Source organism: Setaria viridis, chromosome 1, assembly GCF_005286985.2.
Source record: "Setaria viridis chromosome 1, Setaria_viridis_v4.0, whole genome shotgun sequence".
NCBI lineage: Eukaryota > Viridiplantae > Streptophyta > Magnoliopsida > Poales > Poaceae > Setaria > Setaria viridis.
The window spans coordinates 24,975,237-24,998,234 of NC_048263.2; the positions used below are offsets into that span (position 1 = coordinate 24,975,237).

General features: G+C 45.6%; 1 protein-coding gene and 1 pseudogene across 1 annotated transcript; one reads left to right on the forward strand and one right to left on the reverse strand.

Annotated features, from left to right (window-relative positions):
* Positions 1-307: 307 nt before the first annotated feature.
* LOC117855113 (uncharacterized) lies at positions 308-1,797 on the forward strand. Its single transcript, XM_072291014.1, has one exon. It carries the CDS (start codon positions 677-679, stop codon positions 1,451-1,453), a length of 777 nt encoding a protein of 258 aa, XP_072147115.1. The 5' UTR covers positions 308-676; the 3' UTR covers positions 1,454-1,797.
* Positions 1,798-7,507: 5,710 nt separating this feature from the next.
* Positions 7,508-14,959, reverse strand: LOC117852461 (elongation factor 2-like; annotated as a pseudogene).
* Between the last annotated feature and the right edge of the window lie 8,039 nt (positions 14,960-22,998).

Consider the following 22,998-nt stretch of genomic DNA (forward strand, 5'->3'; position numbering starts at 1 on the left):
AGTAGCACCCAGCAGGTCCAGGTTCGACTCCCGGTGGGAGCGAATTAAACAGGTCTGGAATAAAAAAATATAAAAAAAATAGGTAGGATCTTCCCTGCTGACTTCGGTAAAAAAAAAATTTTAGAAACCATTTTACCATCAAATTAAAGAAAACACAAGAACTTCAGTTTGTAGACGTCTCTGCTACGAAAGTTTAAGAACACTAGCATTGGGCCCCTCACATTTTTCCTTAAGTTCCTTTGGTTGGTTAGAATCAATGGTAGATGGTGAGAGATTGACAGAACGCTGTGGACGGATGCAACTTGCGAGCTGGGGAGGTCGGTCGTCACGTTGATCCCATCATGCGTCGTGCAGTCACCCTGCCCATGCCACCACCGGTCCAAATCATTGGTTGACCACTTTTGCCGCCCCCACAGCACACCAACGAATTGAATCGAATTTTGTGGGCCCCACGCATCCATGCCTACCATCACTCCTGGTAATCATTCTTAAGATTGGCCATTAGCACCTCGCCATTTGTTTAACTCTCGTATTTGCTTTCCCGCCACTATATATACTCCTCCATGCAACCGCCCCATGCACCCCCAGCAGCAACCACCTTCTTCAGCGTCTCTCATCCTCATCACCAACGACCCAACTAACTCTCTCTTGTGTGCGTGTGAGCAACAGAGCAAGCATGGACTTCTCCTACTTCTTCTCGTCGTCCTCGGAGAAGAAGTCCTCGAAGCGCCGGCAGCAGCAGCAGCAGCAGCAGCAGCAGGACAGTGGCAACAACGAGACGAAGTACCTCGGGGTGAGGCGGCGGCCGTGGGGCCGGTACGCGGCGGAGATCCGGGACCCGGCCACCAAGGAGCGGCACTGGCTGGGCACGTTCGACACGGCGGAGGAGGCCGCCATCGCCTACGACCGCGCCGCCCGCAACCTCCGTGGCGCGAGCGCCCGCACCAACTTCGCCTACCCGGACCTGCCGCCGGGCTCCTCCATCACCCCCTACCTCTCCCCCGACCTCTCCGCCGACCAGCTTCAGAGCTACTACGCCGCCGGCCCCGTCGTCCCCGCCGCTCATCAGTCAACGCCGCTGGCCCGCGATCAGGCTCAGGCCTACTCTCATGGCGGCGCCGGCAGCGAGGCCTACCAGTACCACGTGCCGGCAGAGGTGCCGTCCTACGGCGCGCTCGACGCCTCGATGGCCTACGGCGGGAACGCTGAGAAGATGGATATGTACTTCGACGGCGGCAACGGCGGCGGCGGCGCCGCCAGTGGCGGCGGCAGGGCGTGGTGCGACGCGGCGGAGCTGGACTTCGGTGGCTACAACGACGCGGCGGCCAGCGGCTCGCACGGCATGTACTTCGAGGAAGGGTATGTGCACAGCCCTCTGTTCTCGCCGATGCCGGCCGCCGACGAGGTCGACGGGTTCCAGCTCGGCGGCTCGTCGTCCTCGTACTACTACTGATGTGTTCGATCTCGGCGGCGGCGGCGGCGGCGGTGGCTCTCGGCGCCCGCTGGAGGGGACTGATGCATATACCTCCGGCGAGGTGAGTTGTTTGTGCGTGTGTGTACTAGCTGTTTGACTTTCTCTGTATTTTAATCACCATCAGTGTTCGGTGTGAGTCAGTGGGCCCGATCTTATGTTTTGGTGATAAGGGCTTGAGGTTTGTACGTACGTGCTTGTTTTATCTGGTATCGAATGTATTATGTGTAAAGTTCAGTCGGCATGTATTCTGTCTGTGTTGCTGGAGCTTCAGTGCAATCTCTTTTGCTTCAAAGTTCCTTTGTTTGGTTAAAAAAAGGAAAAGATTTCCCTCTGTTTCCATCTGTATGTAAAAATAAAACTGTCAGTAAATTACTCCACACTTCATCCAATTTTTTTTAGCAGCTCGCGGATTAGGAACGTTTCTCCGTAACTGCCGCATACAGGTCAGCAAACTCATAGGTTTGGGGTTACAGGGATTCCATCTCCAACCGATCCCATTTCATAATCCAACTATCATATTAGCCATCCTTACCGGGGAGAACCCAATAATTCGTTCCAACTCTTTCCAAATAAAGGTGTTGTGACTCTCCTAATACGACAACTGTATTGGGACGAGATTATTGGAAGACTGCAAAAACAACTCTCTCAATAACGATGAAAGTGATATTAGAATATACCTATTAACTACTTATTGAAAAATATTTATTGAGGGACTGTTGGAGATGCTCAACAAATATTTTCTTTGGTCCCAAAAGTGAAGTCTTATATTGAGATCTTTCATAGAAAAGCTAATGTAGGTGGTTTGTGTGTTGTAGCCTCTACCGTACCATTTGCATCATGTACTGTTGAGGTATAACTGAAAGGAATAAAAAACAAATCCTGATGTTAAATAAGGAAAATGTTAAGAAAGGAATGAAAAATAAATTTTGGTGTCAAATAAAGGAGACAAAAATTTCTAATGTCATGCAGGCCGGGAACCAGATTTTTATCTGGTGCTGTATAGGAAATTTTGTCATATTTTTTTGACCTAGGAAGTTTTATTAATCATAGATAATTATATAAACGTAATATAATCATAGTAAGATCACAATCCCGACATAAGTATAGATAGGATACATAGCCCCTAAAAAATAAAAAAATAGAAAAATAGCGGAACATCTACCACACATAAGTTGATTTTTGTGGAGAAAGACATGGCTAGGAAAAGACGAACCAAACGCTGATGACACAAATAGAAAGAGGATGAACCGGTGCCCTTGAAGACTTGATTGGTGTCATTATAATTTTTTTTACTATTTAGAGGTCTATAATTACTATTTACCTATTTAGAACCGCACCTATTTAGAGACGGGTCTCGTGGTAGGCCCAAAGCCAGTTGGACCCACCTGCAAGACCCATATCTCCGTATTATCCACAAAATCCATGCATTTCCACGAGCATCAAAGTAAAGATGAAGGGCGTGCTTCAAATTCCAGAACTTCAACAAACATGGAGGCCTCGCAGGCCATCGAGGCGTCAGGTGTCGGTTGACGGAGAGGCAGTAAGGATTCGCGCGTGCGCAGGCGCGTGGTCCGGCCACGGCCGTGTCGCGCGTGCGGGCTTCTGGTTCTTTAGAGTTGCGGCGCGCACGGCTACGGGGAAGTGCAACGGCGGCATCGAAGTGGTGGTGGCGCGCGGCACCTGCAAGAAGAGCGGGTCGAAGGCCGAACAGAATAGCGGCGCAAGGCAATGGCGACGCGACGGTACGGGTGCGGGCAAGTGCACGGGCACGGGGTCAAGCCCCAGCAGCAGCATGGCGAAGCAGGTCGAAGCCCGGACGGGGAGTAGGGTGCATAGGAGATGCTCACTCGTCGGGCCTGACGTCGAGAGGGTGGCGGTGTGGTGGCGAGGCACTGCGGTGGCTAGTGGCAGATCCAGAAACGGGCTCCGCCTCGGGCTAACTAATATAAAGCTTAAAATCTTACTAGCCATACACTATTAGATATAATATATTTTTTAAAGAGCACAATTCAACCAATAGACTCAAACAATACATAGAATATTGAAGGTAGAAAAGTACCAAATTAAGAGTCTTCCATGATAAAAAAAGAACCATACATGTCTTCATGAATTAACACCACTTCCACTTGTTCCGACGTCCTCAATTCTACATTAAAATTTTCAACATATCAGCCCTATATAAAGCAAGATAACATTATGTATTGAAATAGACTAATACAAGTAAACAACACGCACCTTGAGCCCTTGTTTGGCAAATTCATCTTACGGTTTCTTAAGCCTTGAAAGCGCTTTAGAATTTTTTCATCTTCAATCGACGCAAACAAATCTCGCTCAATATAGCACATCATGCTATTATTCAACCAATCATCATTCATTTTATTTCTTCGTTCAGTCTTGATAATATTCATAGCAGAGAAGGCTCTTTCAACTGTTGCTGTTGCCACCGGCAAAATCAATGCAAGTTCAATGAGACGATACACCAAAGGAAAAACTGTATCTCTTCCAATCTGAACCATCTTCTCAGCAAGGTTACCAAGATCAATACAAGTGTCAAAATTATCATCATTTCTGACTTCATCAATAAATATAGGAAGGTCACCCGCAAGCTTTATGCAGTCATAATCACAGAAGTCATCTTTATAAATCTTAGCAAGCTCAACTAACTTCTGTACTTCAAAGTTGGCAAAAGAATCCCTCGGATCAAGACAAGCAACGCATCTCAAGAGTTGAGTTGATCTTTCTTGAAATCGATTGTTTAACTCACAATAAACTTGATCAATCACAACATTGAAATTCCATGATGAAAATGATGGTAGTAACTCACTAGTTTAGCACCACGACATCTCGAACGACCTCTAACTGGTATCATATCTTCCATATTAGGAATTTCTATGTTGTTGAGAAGGCACGGCTGCGCGGGGCCGCAGGCGACCGGCGGGGGCGCGGCGCGCGGGCGGCCGGCGGAGGCGCGGCCGCGCGGCCGCGCTGGGCCGCGGGTGGCGGCGCGCAGGGCGTCGGCGGGGGCGCGGGGCGCCGGGGCCGCGGGGGGGGGCGGCGCGCGGACGACGGCGAGCTGGGCGGGCGGCCGGGCGGCGGGCGCTGCCTGGTGCCTGGCGGCGAATCGAGCACTCGGGCAGGAGCAGGAGGACTGGAGTCGGGGGAGCCGGGAGGCCGCACCGCGCATGCTCACATGGGCCGGCCGGAACTGCTAGGGCAATGGCCAACGGGAGTTGTTGGGCCGCCTGGGCGCCTGGGCTAACTTCTCTTCGGGGTGAGCTAATGGGCCAAAATGCTTTTTTATACTATTTTTATGAAGAAGTTTTCCACTGCTCTTGGGCCTCGCCCCGGGCTGCAGCCCGGGCAGCCCGGGGCCCAGATCTGCCCCTGGCGGTGGCAGGTCATTGCCGTGCAGGGAGAGCGGCAACATCATTGTCGTCGTACGGGCGTAGGGCTTGGCAACGCTCCGGGGCCGTAGCGGTATTGAGGGGGGAACCCCAATGGCGGCTGGAGCAGGAAGGCGGCTGGCGTGGGGGGTTAAATAGCTTGAAGGCTAGGGTTTGGCGACCACGAACGACGGGGGATGCGCGGAGGTGGTGTGGTGAGCATTAGAGCATGCCAGCGCAAAAGCACGAGGCCAGCCAAGCACTCGTGCTTGCGGCGCCTGTCGTTGTCACGTGCGTGCGGCGCGCGTGAGAGCAGCGGGGAAGAAAGGGGAATAGTCCCCTGGCCGGCTGACATGCGGAGCCCGTTGGTCAACGGCTGCGGCCGTGGTGGCGGTTTGGGCAGCTAGACTGGGCCGGCTAGGTATCAGGCCTCCGGCCCAGGTTTAAGGTGGGCAGGCCTGCGAGATTAACAGGCTGGGTTTAGGTGGGTTAGAGCCCAAATTAGATTAGTTAGTTAGTCTAGCTAGTTAGTCTAGCTTTAGTTCAAATTTGAACCAAGTAAAATCCAAATAAAACCAAACAAAATCCAAATGGTACACTAGCATTTGTTTGAGCCTAGGTTTTCAATTTAATACAAATAAATTTTAGGAATTTGGGGAGATTCAAAGAAGACACTCGAACAAGAAAATTTTTGAAATCCTCTTTTTCACAAACACAAACATCTCGTAAAAATACGAGATGTTACACCAAGGCAACCATAGAAAAAATCCAGCATATTGTTCAGAAGAACTAAGAACAATGACATGCAGATAGACACATGCAAGATGCAGAAAATCAACAAGGGCTAATTAGAACACATTGTCTTTAGGCTGTGCAACAAGGCCAGTAAATGATTATGCCTTGCATTTGGATTGTCTAACTCTTTTGGATTACTGGAGATGTATAATATGTGCACCACGTCAGTGCACTGTTGCAGTAAATATTCAGAGATGACTGAAATAAAAAAAAGAGCGTACCCAGTGCGAAAGCTACTACACAAGGTGGGGTCTGGGGAAGGGAATTTCAAGACAACCTTACTCTTACAAAATTCTTTTAAAATTCTGCAAAAAGGTTGGTTCGAACCCAGGACCTCCGAGCCACAAGTGGAGAGTTATTGCAAAAAAAAAAAATCAGAGATGGAACTGAAACATCTTGGTTGATCGGTATGCAGTGTTCACTCATTCAGTCAAACCACCCTAGCTCAAACTTGTATATAAACAGCTAGTTCAAGCCTGAAACCAGCACATAGCTGCATGCCGTGACCATGTATTTGGGTAATGGAGGGGCAAACAACTAAGTCGAGCCCAAGCAAACCAGATCAGATGGCAAAAAAAAGGTACTTTAGTCGAGAATGGCGGCAGTGCATATGATGAGACCAAAAGTACAGCACGTATTTTCCAATTTTTTAGTACAAACTGTATGCGCTAATGCTATTTCCTAAAAAAACTGTGAGGATGTCATGCATGTGAGCTAATGCTTTTCACTAACATGATGGCTTCTAATTGCTTACATGATCAAGTAAAAATTGTGAACAAATCTGGCATATAAGGATTTACTGAGCAGTCTGTGAAGCCCAGAATTGATATCTGACAGCAAACACGTTTGTTTAAAGCTACATATTGTTCCTGAGATGCATCCAGTCCAAACAGATCAGGAAATTCGTGGTTTCTACTTGGTAATGACCAACCAAAAAGGAAGCTCTATTAACAATTATATTCCTATACATCTATGTAGTTTCTGCATCTATGCATTCAGAGCCTTTGCACCGGTTCTGTTTCTTTTTGCACCTTTTTTTTATCAACCTGTATAATGAGTGAATAACCCAGACTAAGTGACTTAACTATTGCAAAAGCTGAAACAGAACAAAATAATAGATCATAAATAAGAAACAAGTGCCTAGGAAATGGCACCGCTAAAGTGAGGATGGCTATTGCACACATAACAGTAAGAACATGGAGCGGATTATTCAACTTCAAGAGTATCTAAAAAATTCTTTCCTAAAACTATGTATTGGGTTCTTCCAAAAAAATTTCCCCCAAAAACATATCAGTCCACAGCAGATCGCTAATAAATAGTTCCCAATATTTCAAACACAGGCCACGTCATCGCATTGGACCCATCAGAAGGGACGCGCGGGCGTGCGGGAATCAGGATCGGGGGAGGAACGCCAACGCTAAAATATACGCGGTGGCAGGCTGTTTTTTAGACGTCGCTAAAAAATTGGGAAAGGTTTAGATGGATTGTTGGAGTTCATTTTTTCTCTCTTTTTTCTTAAAAAAAGTATTGGGGTAAGATAAGAAAAAAGTATTAAGGTAAGATTAGCAGCCTCTTGAAGTTGCTCTAAAGCCCTAAATAAATCGATCACCACCTTCCCCTGCTCCCCGATCCCCACGTTCACTCCACTCTCAAGTCTCAACAGAAACGAAACTATGACGCAGGATCAGAATAGCTCACCTCATATCTCAAAATGCAAGGTTTATCAACCAATGACATGCATCATAATTGACATCAGACAACGCCGCAACGGTCACATACCTGACAAGAAGCTGGAAGGAACCAATAAAACTATTGAGTTGACGAGCAGTAAACGACGCCCAACAGGAATTAGAAATTCAAGCGCAGCAAAACTCAACCACATGCTTCAGGTAACCTTCGTACCAGTTCACATTGACAGACCAAAATAAAGTTTCATACTTCCAGGAGAACACTAACATATCACAGTTCATGTGAAACATGACTGACACCACAGGGAAAAAAACAAAGTTCTTTCCACCATAACAGGCCAAAAGTAGAACACAAAAAATAGATTTATAGCTTGTCCTCGAACTCAGATAGCGGGGTCATCTGCTCCTTCAGCCCCTTCCTCTTGCGGAAATCCAACACCAGCTGTGCCGCCTGGGAGCCGGCTTCCAAAGGATCCGAAGACATCATGTCCCAGTGGTCAAAGACACACTGAGGGAAGGCCTGACCTGAGGACGCATCCCTGAGCTGGCTTGAGAACCCAAAGGACTCGATAACAGGGAGGTAAGCCTTGATGTTGTACAGCGGGGTACCAGGCCTCTGCATCTCCTCAAACACATGACCTCTCTTCTGGTTCAGAACACCATAGAAGCCACCAAGAGCATTCTCAGGGGCCTGAATCTCCACCAGGTAGACAGGCTCAAGCAGCCTTGGCTTCGCAGTGAGCTGAGACGCATAGATGACCCTCCTGGCAGTTGGGATAACCTGACCACCACCCCTGTGAATAGCATCAGCATGGAGGACAACATCACAGACCTCAAAGCAAATGCCACGCATGTTCTCCTCAGCCAAAGCTCCTTCCTTTGATGCCCACTGGAAACCAGCCACAACTGAATCCTTGATTTCATTAAGGTACTGCACTCCCTTACACATATCAACAACCATGTTGGGGCCTGTGGTCTCAGGACCAAAGCACCAAATCTTCTTGGCCAGATCCTTGTCCCAGCCAAACTCCTCAGACAGGATCTTGGAGCGCACCTTAGGATCATCACGCGGGCCAATGCGGCCCTCATCAATGGCCTCTGGAAGACCCTCTTCCAAGGGGCGAGCTTCCATGTAGAGATGGTTGTGCTTGTTTGGGGACTTGCTCATAACAGTACGGCAGGACTTTTCAAGGACAGTCTCACGGAAGGAGACAACAGGAGGAGAAACAATTGGTTTCAGCACCACCCATGAAGTCTTCCTGCAAATCCTTCAGACAAATTTCAAGGTGAAGCTCTCCGGCTCCAGCAATGATGTGCTCACCAGACTCCTCAATGGTACAGAGAACCATGGGATGTGACTTCGCCAGACGCTTCAAACCTTCAACAAGCTTCGGAAGATCGGAGGCAACCATGCACTGAACATCAACACGCACAACAGGTAACACAGAGAACTTCATTGCCCTGATTGGAAAGCATCAACCTCCTTCTTGTTGGTCAGTGTAGCATTCTTAGTGATGAACTGATCCAGACCAACCATAGCAACAGTGTTACCACAAGGAACATCCTCCACGGATTCCTGTTTCTTTCCCATCCAGATAACAGTACGCTGGACACTCTTCACAAACAAATCCTTTCTTATGGCCAGGGACATGGTTGGGACCCATGATCCGGACCTTCATTCCGGTTGAAACCTTGCCTGAGAAGACACGGCCAAAGGCAAAGAACCTCCCCTTGTCACATGCTGGTATCATCTTAGAAACATAAAGCATGAGGGGGCCTTCTGGATCGCAGTTTCTGATAGCAGTTGCATAGACATCATCAAGTGGTCCCTCGTACAAGTTCTCCACACCATATTTCTGTGCCTTCGCCGGGGACGGAAGGTGGAATATCATCATCTCAAGCAGGGCAGTACTAGCTGGCAGCCAAGTTTGCATCACACGCTTCATGAGAGCCTTTCCAATCAGCTCCTTCTCATCAGCCTTCATTGTCACATTGAGCTTCTGCAGCATAGGCCACAACTTATCCTTCTGATCATTCATGCAGGTGTTGATGATTTGCTTGAGTGGCTCATAGCATAACTGATTAACTGAACAAAACCTCTCTTGCATGTAGGAGAACCAGTGTTCTTGGTGGTCCATTTCTTCGTGGCTGGGTCAAAGAAGTTCTCACCCCAGAGCCTCTCCATCATCTTAGTCTCGTCAACACCAAACTTGGAGGCATACATCTTTGCAAAGCTAGTGAGGGTAAAGGCCCAGCCATGCAAACCAGCAGAGAAAGCAACAGTCCCCTTCTCTGGGTAAACTTGGATATCACCAAAAAGCTTGTCTTCATATGTCGCCATGATGACATTGGCGTTCTCAATGACACAGGAGAAAGGCTGGTAGGCTTCCTCACCTTCAACTTGAAGCTCAAGAAAACATCTGTCCATCTTGTTCACAGTGAGGACAGGCCTGATCCTCTTACCAAGGGCTTGTCGGAGAACAGTTTCAGTTTGCACAGAGACACCCTCAATGCAGTCAACCACCACCAAAGCACCATCAGTGATACGGAGAGCAGCCGTGACTTCCGAGGAAAAATCAACGTGCCCAGGTGAATCAATAAGATTGATCAAATATTCATTCCCATCTCTCTCACCCTTGTACGACTTTAGTGACTCTTCAGTCATCTCATAGTAAAGTGAGATACCAGTGGACTTGATTGTGATACCACGTTCTGCTTCATCTGCGTGGGTATCAGTCATGCGAACATCTCCAGCAACTTCCTGGGCAATAATCCCAGCAGCTGCCACAAGGGAATCTGTAAGGGTAGACTTGCCTGCAAAGAGTAAATAACACCTAAAGTTAGTGAACTCTTCCACGAAACAAGATATGCAGGTCATTACAATATCACAAAGTGTTAAGCCAACAACCAACCATAGTAAAACTAGCAAGAAGTTAACATTGGCCTTGAATAAATGCACGTGTTAATGACAAGATTGAGGATACCGAGCATTCAATAAAAATGAAATTTACAACAAATAGCAGAAGTCAACAAGGAGAAAAGCATCAAGTTTAAGTAGTGATGTACAAATCTATATTTTAAAAACAGCTGACAAGATTACTAGGGATATTAGCATTAGGACAAGTAAAATAATATTTAACTATTGCATTATCCAGTCAAGGAGTTACATTTTACTTAATCCAAGTAAATGTCAATTATATAACAAGCAGTAACAATCAAGTGTAAGTTTGACAATTAACAAGCAGTAATTGGACTAATATTTCTTAACATGAGAAATTCAATTCTACAAATACAAGACTAGTATATAGACATAACAAGTGGACATGTATAAAAATATATATTAATTGCATGATGAAGTAGTTTCACATAAGGTCAACAGTATTTAATTTTTCAATGCCAGCATTACCAAATGCATAGTCCAAAAAGAATAAGAAGTCACCGATCACATTTTTACTTCACCCAAGTAAACAGCAATCATTTTTTTCTCGAACACACATGAGAACTGCGTATCATTGTATTAACAGTAGAAGAAAGGAGTCATACAGAACAACATTCATACAACAGGCAGTCATCAAGAACAAGCATGCTAATGGAACAATAGAACATAGGCATATTTGGGAAATAAAAAATGGAATGAATATGAAATCCAAACATAAACGGCACATCAAATTAGCATCACAGACATTGTGAACAAGCTTTCAGTGTCTTAATAATGGATCTTCTGTCACATACCATGGTCCACATGAGCAATGACAGACATGTTACGAATGTTATTCTTCTTATCCATGATGCCACGGAGCTCTTCCGCTGTGAACTTCACCATCTTGACTGCCTTTGGATATCACGCTACAAATCTAAATCTCTGATTTGCAAGAAAAAACACATAGTTAGAATCCAACCAAACAGAAGTGTGAACTAAGCTAAAGAACATCACTGCAGACAGATCAGGAATTGTATAAAGTAATAATGTATATAATCAATTATGGATCACAAGATGAGTATTTCTTTTAGTTTGCGAGATAAAAGGTGAGCATTCTATCCAGCCCACTCAATGAGCATGGAGTAGAAAATACAAAACCAGACTAGTGCCTGACGATGCATTCTTAGAAACAGAGCATACAATAGCCCTAGAGGCCACAAGCCCACGACACCGCACAGAAACAATAGATCTAGGCAACCAAACATTTTGCTACGCCCTAATGACCAAAACCGTATTGGCTGGTACGGAAACCGAAGTTATCAAAACAGGAAACATCAAATCATTCAGAGTGAAGTGTAATCTAGGAGACCTATAGCAAAACCCACACAAGCACGCATGGCGCTACAACAAATCTATCTCAAAACTTGACCTAAGGAAGCTCAAGATCAGAAACCTCACAATCAAAGCCAATTCTCTACACCTCACGGAAAGGAATGAAAAACTAAACGGGACAGGATCGAGTAGGACTCAGGGAACCAATCGCGAGCAACAGGGGATGCGTCAATCAGCAGCTCATACACGAACCCGGGGAGATGAATTGAAGCGAGGGAGGAGAGGGAAGGAGGAAGAGGTCGTGTACCTTGGTCTGGGGTGAGCCGCCTACCGATCAGAGGAGGGTATATGTGGTGGAGGGTATATGTGGTCTGGGGTGAGCACATCTTACTTTAGGCTTGTTGCCAAAATTTTGGCATACTATAGTTTTAGAGCTAAAATTTAGACAAAAACTTATCAATATTTTGGTAATACTAGTGTGTTTGTAAAACAACTTATTCAACACTTGTTATATTCATATGTCGCACGTGTTTGTAAAACAACTTATTCAACACTTGTTATATTCATAGAACATATGTAAACAACTTTATGAGTATTCAAGAAAATTTCTCAGAAAATTCTGCACTAACATAAGTTTTCTTAAGCAGCCAACAAAACGATAAAGATAATGGACCGGCAAAGCTGACGACCAAGCTCACAAGCTAAGATTCTAATTCATTCATGCCTCTTTGGTCCTTCACTGAGCATGAGTGCAATGTAGGCCCTGAGCAGATGGTGAAGTTGACCCCAACAGCGATAGAAATTATGCTCAGAGGTATAGGCATTCCCATGAGCACCTTGCACCAACCACCCTTGCTTACCTCTCAAGTTTCAACCTCCAACTATACCACCAATTGTGCCATTGATGCTAACATACTTGCCAGTTGCCACTGTCCTGCTGCATGAGAAGCCAAAAGCCCACAATTGTCTTTACTCTAACCAATGCAAAACGCTGTGGCATGTTGAAAGTGTGGAAAATGATTTAGATTAATTGTCTCATGTCAGAAACACGAGCCAGTCAGCAAATGAGATGCAGCCCACGTCTCTGCTTGATGCACATCCATTTGCAAGCATCTTACACCCTGCACATATGTAATCAAATGAACGCAAAAAAAAACAATTGAGCAATGCATTCTTCTGGCCACAACCCCAAAAACTAATTGCACCATAACCTCTAACCAAAAAATGAACTCAAACAAATATACATATGTTCAGGAGAATGGTCTGACTGATTGCTGTATCTGTATGGAAGCTACTGCTGAAAAGATCATTTGCACAAGCTTACAAAGGTAGAAAAGATCTTTTTACTTGGTTGTTGTTCCCATCATGAAGCCACAGTGACTGATACCAGATGAACTACTGGAAGAAATCACCTCGCCTACCCAAAATGATGAAACGAAAGGACATCAAAATTTTCTTCACCTGGAGCATGATTTCTTTGAAAACTCCTGGGCATCCCCTCTTTTGGCTTACCACCTTAAACCGGATGATGTGGGTTCACGCCGCACTTTATGATCTCCCTTGTCATATTCCTGTCAATCTGTAGGCATAAAAATGAACCCTTAAATGCCACAAATTCTGCAGGAATATGGGTGTGAGAACATTGACATGGTCAAATAGAAAGAAGAAAAATATCTCAAATGCCTAAATTAGGATGCGGGGGAAATAAATCGGACATCTATACAACTAAAATAATTCTCTATGAACTTGGTCAGAAGAACATGATATCATTGGTCAGAAGAACCTATGTTTTTCACTCGTCAGGTCCAAAGGGGGTATTATGGTCCCTTGTCATGAATATCAAAATGTTTAAACATGGCACTACTTTTTTGTTAGTTGGCAAGCTAAACTCTAGCAAAAACTGAAAGAAGATTTTGTTATGCTACAAGAGATATTATGATAATATATTTACTACATTGTTGAAAGAAATCTGCCATTACGTAGCACTTTAAACTCACCATTTTAAAGTCAATTGTAGTGACCTCCACACTGGACTAAGTGCATATCCCTGGGTATGAAAATTTCAGAAGCTAACATGCAACATGGATATCTATATTTTTTCCCTCTCAAAAGCTTGTAGTAATAAGCACTCAGGTCTCAAGATGTCCAAATCACTTCTGTCCCTGGCCAAATTACTGTAGGTACGACAAGATTGCAAGGAGTTTTCTTCTGTTACCTTGCCTAACTATGATATTAGCATCCAATAATCTTAAATTATGATATATCAATATTAGCATTTTCAAAAATAGGGGAGAAAGAAAGAAAGAAAGGCGTCAAAATCTGATCATGAATTTGTACCTTTGAAATATTCTAGCAAACACACAGTGATCAGGGTAGTTGAAAATATATTGATGATCTATAGAAGCATTTCAACAGATATCTCAGGCAGCTTGCTATACAGATTCAAGTTGAAACAAATAGGTAAGAATATAATGACCTGCTGCAGCGATTGGAGCAATCTCTGCTCGCCATAGCTGCCTGAAATGCACGATCACAAAAAAAACTCGAAATAGATATCAGTTGTAGTGGATCGAGATCACCAAAAACTGAAGCTACGGGAAACATAAATACCTTGATGGATCGGATTGAATGTTGATATTGTACGGAGGAGGGGCAGGCACACGCCATTCAAGCTGCGTGAGAGAGTCGGAGAGGCGAGCACGGCGGCGTATGGTCACGTTCGGAACGGGGTCAGGGAGATCCAGCATGAGACAGAGAACGCATTTGAGGATTCCGCAGCGGCTAAGACAAGCGGAGGCACGCCGGCGGCAGCAAGCATCGGCGGCAGTCGACAACAACGTTTCCCGCGGCCGTGTCTTCATCTTCTCCGAGGTCGGAACGACTGTGGTGGGCACGAGGCACCTGTAGGCCGGAACAACTGCGGTGGGCATGTGGCGCCACTGCTGCCTCCACTCCTTGGTGCAGGGCGCCCCGCCTCCCCTACCGGCGATGGGATGGGAGTGGACGCCGCCACCGCAGCGGCAGATCAGGCAACGGAACGGGAGGTGGAGAGCGGGCGCCTCAGTGTATTGGGCGGGGTCGGGGGAGCGATTGGGCGCGGCGGGGGATTTGGGGAGCGGGAGAGCGCCGCGCGGGGCGAGGGAGCGCCGGAGCCGCGGTGGTCAGGGGAGTGGAAAAGCGTTGTGGAGGATTTTGGGCACGGACCCGGGAGAGGATGGTGGGGAAGGGGACGCGAGATTTTGGGCACGACGTCGATGAGAGCCGGGCGGGAGGCGCAGCGGGGAGGAGGTCCGGCGGCGCGGCGGTAGCCGGTAGGGACAGCGGTAAGGGAAAACTTTTGGGCGAGGTGGGTGCAGCGGCGGGTAACACGGCGCTGGTTGGGAAAAAACGTTGAATTTTGGCAGAAACACTATCGATTTTGATGGGTGAGTTCAGCGTGACAGGTACGGTGATGTATGGGGTGTTTGGCTCATCGTATATTTAGGTCCTGTTTGGCAGGAGGGTGCTAAAATTTAGTCCTGGACTAAATTTTAGCCCTCTCAAAAAGAGTGCTAAACTTTAGCCTTTAAGGGTGTTTGGGAGGGGTGCTAAAGTTTAGTACCTGCTATGCCAAATGATCCTTTTACCCCTGCATAGGGTGCACTGTTACAAGCGTACCTCCCAAAGGCCAAAACACAGTTACACGAGCACTTGAGCAGTACTGCCACACAACGAGCTAATTAGCCTGATACACGAGATGAGACTGAAATAATATGATAACATCAGATTCCCTTGTTTCACTGAAATTTTCTATGATGCTTCCAGAGAGTGCATCTGCATCCGAAAACAGTTACTGTAGATGATAGCAACCGGGCGGGCGGGGCCGGCGCGGGGCCAGCCGGAGGTCGCGGCGGCGGCGTCGAGGCGGAGGCGGCGGGCGAGGTGGAGGCGGCGGCGGCGGCGGTGGCGGGATCGGGCGGAAGCGAGGTGAGGCAGGGGCACAGCGGCGGGGCCCGGTGGAGACGAGGCCCGGGGGGGACGGAGGTAGCGGCGGCGGGGCCGGCGCGGTGAGGCCACGGGGGTGGTGGCGGCGGCGGCGGAGGCGGTCGGGGCCGGTGGAGGCGAGGCGAGGCTGCGGGGGCGGTCGGGGCCGGCCGAGGGCGGCGCGGCGTCGGCGGTGGGCGAGGTAGAGGCGGCTGGGTGGAATCGAGCGGCGGCGGTGGCGGGATCGGGTGGAGAGAGACTGAGGGAGGAGAGAGAGGGGAGGGGGGCAGGGGGGAAAGTGGTCCGGGGGACCACTTTTTAGTCCATTTAGTCCATTTTAGCTACCCCAAGTGACTAAATGATTATTGGGGGGCTAAAGTTTAGCCTACAAGATTTAGCCCACCTGTTTGGGAAGCTTGGGGGCTAAAATGGACTAAAATGAGGGTGCTAAAGTTTAGCACCCCTCTCCCAAACACCCCCTTAGGTGGTGTTTGGATCCAAAGTTCATGACTAAAATTTAGCTCCTAAAATTTAGCCGGTAAAATTTAGTTTTGCTGGGGTGTTTGGATCCATGGGCTAAATTTTAGTCCTCATCAAATAATGACTGATTTGCCCTTATTAATGACTCCCTCCTCCTCCTTTCCCTCCTCTCTCTCCTCTCCCCTCTCTCTCCATCAACTCGCCGGGGACCTCAAGCGGCGGTACGCCAGGGACCGGCCAGCGCGGCCAGGAGCACCACCACCCTCGCGGCGCACGCCGACGAGCAGCGGCACCTGCTCCGGGCACGGGACGCCGAGGCCGAGCTCCGGGCACGGGACGCCGAGGCCGGCCGCGCCCGCGCCAAGCTCACCGACGAGCTCCGCGCCGCGCGAGGCAGAGGTGGCGGGGACAACGGCAGCGGCCGGCGAGGCGAGGTGAGGCGGAGACAGCGGCGGCGGCAGGCGAACTCCCCGTCCTCCCTCCTGCCGGCGGCCACGGCCCCCAGATCTGGCGGCCGGCAGCATCGAGGCCGGCGGCGCCGGGGCCGGAGAGGCGGCGGTGGCGGGCGAAGGAGGCGGGGCTGGGCGGAGGCGGCGGGCCGGCTGGAGGAGGCGGGCGTGGGAGGCGGAGGAGAGGGAGGGGTGCGGGAGGGGGACCACGCGGAGAGGAGAGAGGAAGGAAGGGCAAGGTGTGGAAATTGGGGGAGGAGCACTTTTAGCCCCTTTTAGGGCCTCTTTGGGGGCTAAAATTTAGGAGCTAAAGTTTTAGCCCACCTGTTTGGATCCCAAGAGCTAAATTTTGGGCTAAAAGTGCAGAGTTAAAATTTAGCCCTTGGATCCAAACAAGCCCTTGGAGGGTGTTTGATCCTGAGCTAAAGTTTAGTCCGTGTCATATCGAATATTCGAATGCTAATTAAAAGGACTAAATATGAACTAATTACAAAACTAACTGCAGAACCCCTAGGCTAAATCGCGAGACGAATCTATTAAGCCTAATTCCATCATTAGTGAATGTTTACTGTAGCACCATATTGTCAAATCATGGACTAATTAGGCTTAATAGATTCGTCTCGCGATTTAGCCTAGAGGTTGTGAAATTTGTTTTATAATTAGCCTATGTTTAATAGACCTAATTAGTGTCCAAACATTCGATGTGACAGGGGCTAAAATTTAGCCCGGGGATCCAAACACCCCCTTAGGTACCAATTAGGTGTATTGAATATAGTCTAATTATAAAACTAATTACACAGATGGAGTCTAATTCATGAGACGAATCTATTAAGCCTATTAGTCCATGATTTGACAATGTGGTGCTACAGTAACCATTTGCTAATAATGGATTAATTAGGCTTAATAGATTCATCTCGCGAATTAGCCTAGGGGTTCTGCAATTAGTTTTGTAATTAGTTCATATTTAGTCCTTCTAATTAGTATCCGAACATCCGATGTAACAGAGCTAAACTTCAGTCCCTAGTATCCAAACACCTTTAGGTGAGAAAGATTCACAATTGTCTTCATCTTTACAGAAATAGAAATATGATAGGTCAGTAAATATTGGTAACAAACCAAATAGTAGAAAAATAATTAGGTCAAAATTTTGATAGCAAACCATTCAAACTCTAGATGATCAAGGCCAATCTCAATAGGTGTTTCATTGGAATTTCATGAGCATTAAATTTGTTGCTATATCTGTAACTTTGCTGATTTGCCAAGGTCATTATGAGAGGGAGTTTCATCATATAGATTAGTTTCATCCCCATAACACCTAGCAAGTACAGTTAACAAATTCTTAATGTTGGTACAGTGCAATGAAATTATGCTACGGGACGGCCTAAGATCTCAACGCCAAAACCGATTGTTTTCCATCTGCTCATTCTTGTAAAAAAAATGGTAACAGTGCGTCATTCTTGTGATAATTGTAGAAAAAAGAGAGATATTTTTATATGTCCTCTTGTAATAGTTGTCCTTGTAAATTAATTATATTTTTCTACCTTTAATTATGCATAGCTATGGAAGGGTAGGGGCGGCCAATAGAGGAAATCCCAGCGAGGAAGAAAAAGATGGTGGCTAGGAAGAACGAAGAAGTCAAGAAGATGAGGATAAGGTAATTAGGCCATAGGGTACAGTACAAATTGATCGATCAACTAGAAAGGTTGTGGCGACTAGGCATTTAAAAGGAAATTGAGGCTTTCAAATGAGGTGGAAGGTTTTAAATTTAGCTCCTTTCACAAAGTATTTAAAAAAAAAAGACCATTTTGATGATTTTTTTTCTTCTCCCGTTGCAACGTATGGGTATATATGCTAGTTTCTAATAATGGACCGTACCCGAACCTACCTTTTGGTTATGTTGATTTTATAGCAATTGATGATGCATTGGAAAGGTCAATGTCTACATTTAGGACTTTCTCCTAAAATTACACCCTATATTGGTCAAAATCTGCATTATCTTTATTTCTTTATTTACGCCAGTTATTTTCCTTTAAGAAGATATAAAACCATGCCTTCTAAGATCTTTTGGACATTCACAGATCAAGCCATGAAATTTTGGGATGCAAGTAATCACATGTTTCAACTAAAAATGTGGAAGGAAGAAACCTCACAAAGGCGCTTATAAATATTTCCATGAATAATTCGAGGGCATGAAGTTATTACTTGTTTTTTAGAAACCAGGGACGAGCCCCGATTATATGTAGCGAAACTGCACACCCAATGTCTTGAGTTTACAAGGTTTCTCTACCAGCAAAATAACATGTACCCAAATAACTATCTTTTCGAACAGGACAGAGCCGGGGTGCACTGCTGCATGTATATCAGTTAACAAGATCAACACAAAAGTAACCATTGCACACAATTAGCACTCTTACATTCTTATTCAATGATTCATTCAATTCACTCACAGACCAGACACAACAGAATCAACCGAACCACACTGTCAAAATGCAGACACACCACAGACATACAAGTTTCACTCACTGACACACCAACACACGCTCACTTACACACAGAGCGAACTGGCGATTATTCTAGCTGAAGATTAACTCCGATCCAACAGCACACAAGACACAGGGCAGACGGATCACACAGGGACATGCCCTGGCGCCATCTAAGAACAGCAAACCAGTAAGAAACGATGATAGCCCCCTCCTCCTCTAAACACATAGGATTTAGATGGAGAGAGGGAGACCTGGAAGAAAGGCTTAGCCTTCCCTTGCCGATAAGACTTGCCTTCTTTCTTCTGCACTGCCGAAGCATCCCTGCTCACATGCCGAACCCCGGCGAAGCTCCCGGAGGCCAGCATGGCAAGCATGCTTCTTCACTGCTTGCACTCGCACAGTCACACCGCTGACAGTGTGGCCGGTGCTTCACTCGCAACACCTTCTTCTTCGCCCCTCTTCTTCCTCTTCCTCGACATCGTATGCCAGGAGCTCAGCTTGATCAGTTAGATGAGTTAGAACACTGATCTGGCCATGGCCAACCTCCCTTCTTTTATAGGCACCTTCACGGTAACTGAATCGCTGAAGCATCTGCGAGCGATTGGCCTGTGGGGTTTGTTAATTGGCAACCGCTGATTCTTTGGCTGCGTTGTGGATTCTCGCATATCTGCACCCACTTATCTTTGAGCCACTGGATTCTCGTGCTTTTGATACTTTTTTTATTTATGGGTGGCCATTAAGGCGTTAACACTTTGTTAAGCCTAACTTAGGGCAATAGTCTCCAATGAGTGGCCTTTTTATGGTTAGTGCCGGATCCTCTGAGGTACAATCAATGGACACCTGTCGATAATTAACACCAACAGTTTGAGAGAAATGCTTATGAGATGAGTGTCAAGGAATCTCGTTGGGCTCCATTGCTACATACTACTCCAATAAGTATTGATGTGTGTCTCGAACAGTTATGCCATTTCTTTAAACAAAAACAGTCATGTCACTTAGGACCATGATGCATATGCTGTGGACCTGTGGTTGAATAGAATTTAGTATTCAAGTACTAGCATGGATTTTCCTACCCCTACTTATTATCTGATCATAATGTTTATGAAAATAGTGCAGAGATTAACTTCTTATATTTTTCTTTGCAAAAATGACTTAGTCACTATCTCCATCTACAGCAAAGTTTACTTTTCATACATGCCCAAAAGATGCCACAACCATATTTATGCAGAGACATTATTTCTATGAACATTCAGAAAGGTCCGACTGGAATATGTTAAAAGGAGATGATCCATGGAGTTGCGGCCCCAGAAGATCCGGACATTTCTTGCCCCTACCGAAGAAGGGTGGAAGGAGACGACTCCGTGTGTGAGTCTCACTGTCTCAGCATGATTCACCACAAGTGCAGGACAGCAACGCAAAGCTTAAAAGAGTTTCACGCTTTGGGAAAGCGCCATGCATTAGCACTCACGTCCCTGCAGGAGCCCCATCCTCAAAAAGGAAACAGCAGATCAAGCGGGAATCTGATTGTTTACGGACGATCCGGCCCCTCCAAATGGGTTATCCATCACCCACCACCATCCAATGCGGAATGCGGTGCGCGCTGAAATAGCGGGAATGTCGTCTTCCAGACATCAGAGAGACCCATATCCTATTCTCAGTGTCCAAGCTTACACCGAACTCTATCCGAATCGAAAGGCGAAGCTTTCCACTGGGTGGGGTTGATTGATGTGCTTGTCCTAAGTAATGGCCTTATCACCTCCTAATTGCCTTCAACTTGCGTGAAATGGACATCATTATTACCACTTTCTCATCCTCACGCCTGCCTTTTCCTCAAGGGGATATGGTAATTTATGCAGCTAAAGGACAGGCCATGGTCTGGAGATAAGAGCTGATGGGTACGGTGTGACCTTGGAAGTGCCTTGTTGGTTATCATCGATCTCTACTTTATTTTCGCTAAAGATGAGCAAATGCATAGTGTCTATAGTCTACTCCTTTCTCAAGAAATGGAAGGAGACTTGATAGTGGTACTATGTCATCGCAAGTCTCCAAATAGTTCTTGTCTTCACTCGAAGGTTAAGTAGTAGAATTAGTTTAAACAATAACTTCAATTTGGATTGAATAATTGTTTAAAACAGTAACGGTTTTCATGAGCATGATACATAATTTTTCTGAAACTGTATCATTTTATTTTTCATGCATTTATCTGATTTTGATAAAGATGGAAACGTTTTAATCCATTAAACCACCATTCAATTGGGTTTTCTGATGTGAACTACTATTTTTATAAGTTCATTCTAATTTGAAGAGAAGGACAAGTAGCACTGTATTTTCGCGAAAGATGCAGGAAATATATAGTGTCTACTACTTCAAGAAATGAAAGGAGACCTAGTGCTGGCCCTATGTCATCGGAGGTCTTATGATGATTATAATTTCATTGAAAGGTTGAGTGGTAAAATTAGTTTTACTAATAAATTACACTGGATTGCGTATTTGTCTAAAACAGTAACAGTTGTATGAGCATATATGTATGTAATTTTTTGACAATCCATTATCTAATCTTTCATTATTTTAATTATCTCACGTTAAGAAAGATGAAAACATTTTAATTGGTGAAGCACCATTCAGATAAGTTTTATTCCCGTCTCATTGTTTTGAGGCCGAGAGAGCTTGTGACGCTGTGGACAGAGTTTGATGCCTCTGCAGATGCTGTCTTCTTTTTTGATGTGCTACAACCATCTGCATATTCTTCAGAACTTAAAGTCTCCCTTTTTCCCCCTTCTTCTTTTTGGAGGGAAGAAAAATTTCTGGCAGCATAGGCATCTGCATTTTTTTAAGGGAAATAGCATGACTGTGGACAGAGTTATGAATGAACTACAAATAGCATGACTGATTCCTTCACGCATCGATGGCGTCCAGGACGCGTGCGCCCGTGGCGTCGGATTCGGAAGTCGCAAACCATTGTGTAATCGAGAATTTTTTTATTTTTTATATTAGTATTTTGCAAAAATATATATCCTAATAAAAAATTATAAATCAATACCTATACCGTCGTTTGAAACGGCTATAGCCAAATAAAACAGCTGAAGGTGCACTGTAGCAACCTTACCGTCGGTTAAACCGGTGGAATCTCCCTCCTCGAGGCAAGGCAGTACACTTTCAAAAAATCATAACTAATTCATATGAACTCGGATGGAGATAAATATAAAAATTGTAGATCTCGAATAGATCTATAACTTTTTAATTCAAACTTTTGTCCTTTGGTGTAATCTTGGAGTTCAAATATCAACAAAAATTTCAGATCTCAAATTCAAATTTTAGATTGAAACTGGACAGCACACTTTTAAAAAATTATAACTAATTCATATGAACTTGGATAGAGATAAGTTTTATATGCAAATTATAGCTCTTGATGAGATTTATAATTTTTTAGTTCAAACTATTTTCATTTGGAGTCATCTTGATCTTCAAATAATCGACACAATTTTAACATCTAAAATTGAATTTTAGATCTAAAACTTTTATCAATTATTTGAGCATGAAAAATCTTGAACCAAAAAACTCGTCGAGACCTACAGTTTTCATATAAAGTTTATCTCTATTCAAGTTCATCTAAATTAGTTATGATTTTTTGAAAATGTGCTGCCTAGAGGAGGGAGATTCCACCGGTTCAACCGGCGTTAAGATTGCTACAGTGCACCTTCCGTTGTTTCATTTGGCTATAGCCGTTTCAAATGATGTTATAGGTATAGATTTGTAATTTTTTTTATTATGAGATATATTTTGCAAAATACTAAAATAAAATATAAAAAGATTCCGTAATCGATGAGAAAACCTGGGCTATCTACATGGACCGAGTTGTTCCGGGAAACGCGCGTCCGACTCCGACCAAGCTCAACCAAAAGCCTGGCACCAATTCAACAACCCCACGCTCCAGCGGCCCGGCCTATATATGTTAGGGACGTGGCACCCGGCCCATTAAACACACAAGCTGACAAGCACGCGCCAGAGTTTCTCCAAGCTCTCTCTCGCGC

Coding starts and splice junctions, on each gene's coding strand:
- LOC117855113 (XM_072291014.1), top strand. CDS start 677: ATGGACTTCTCCTACTTCTTCTCGTCGTCCTCGGAGAAGAAGTCCTCG.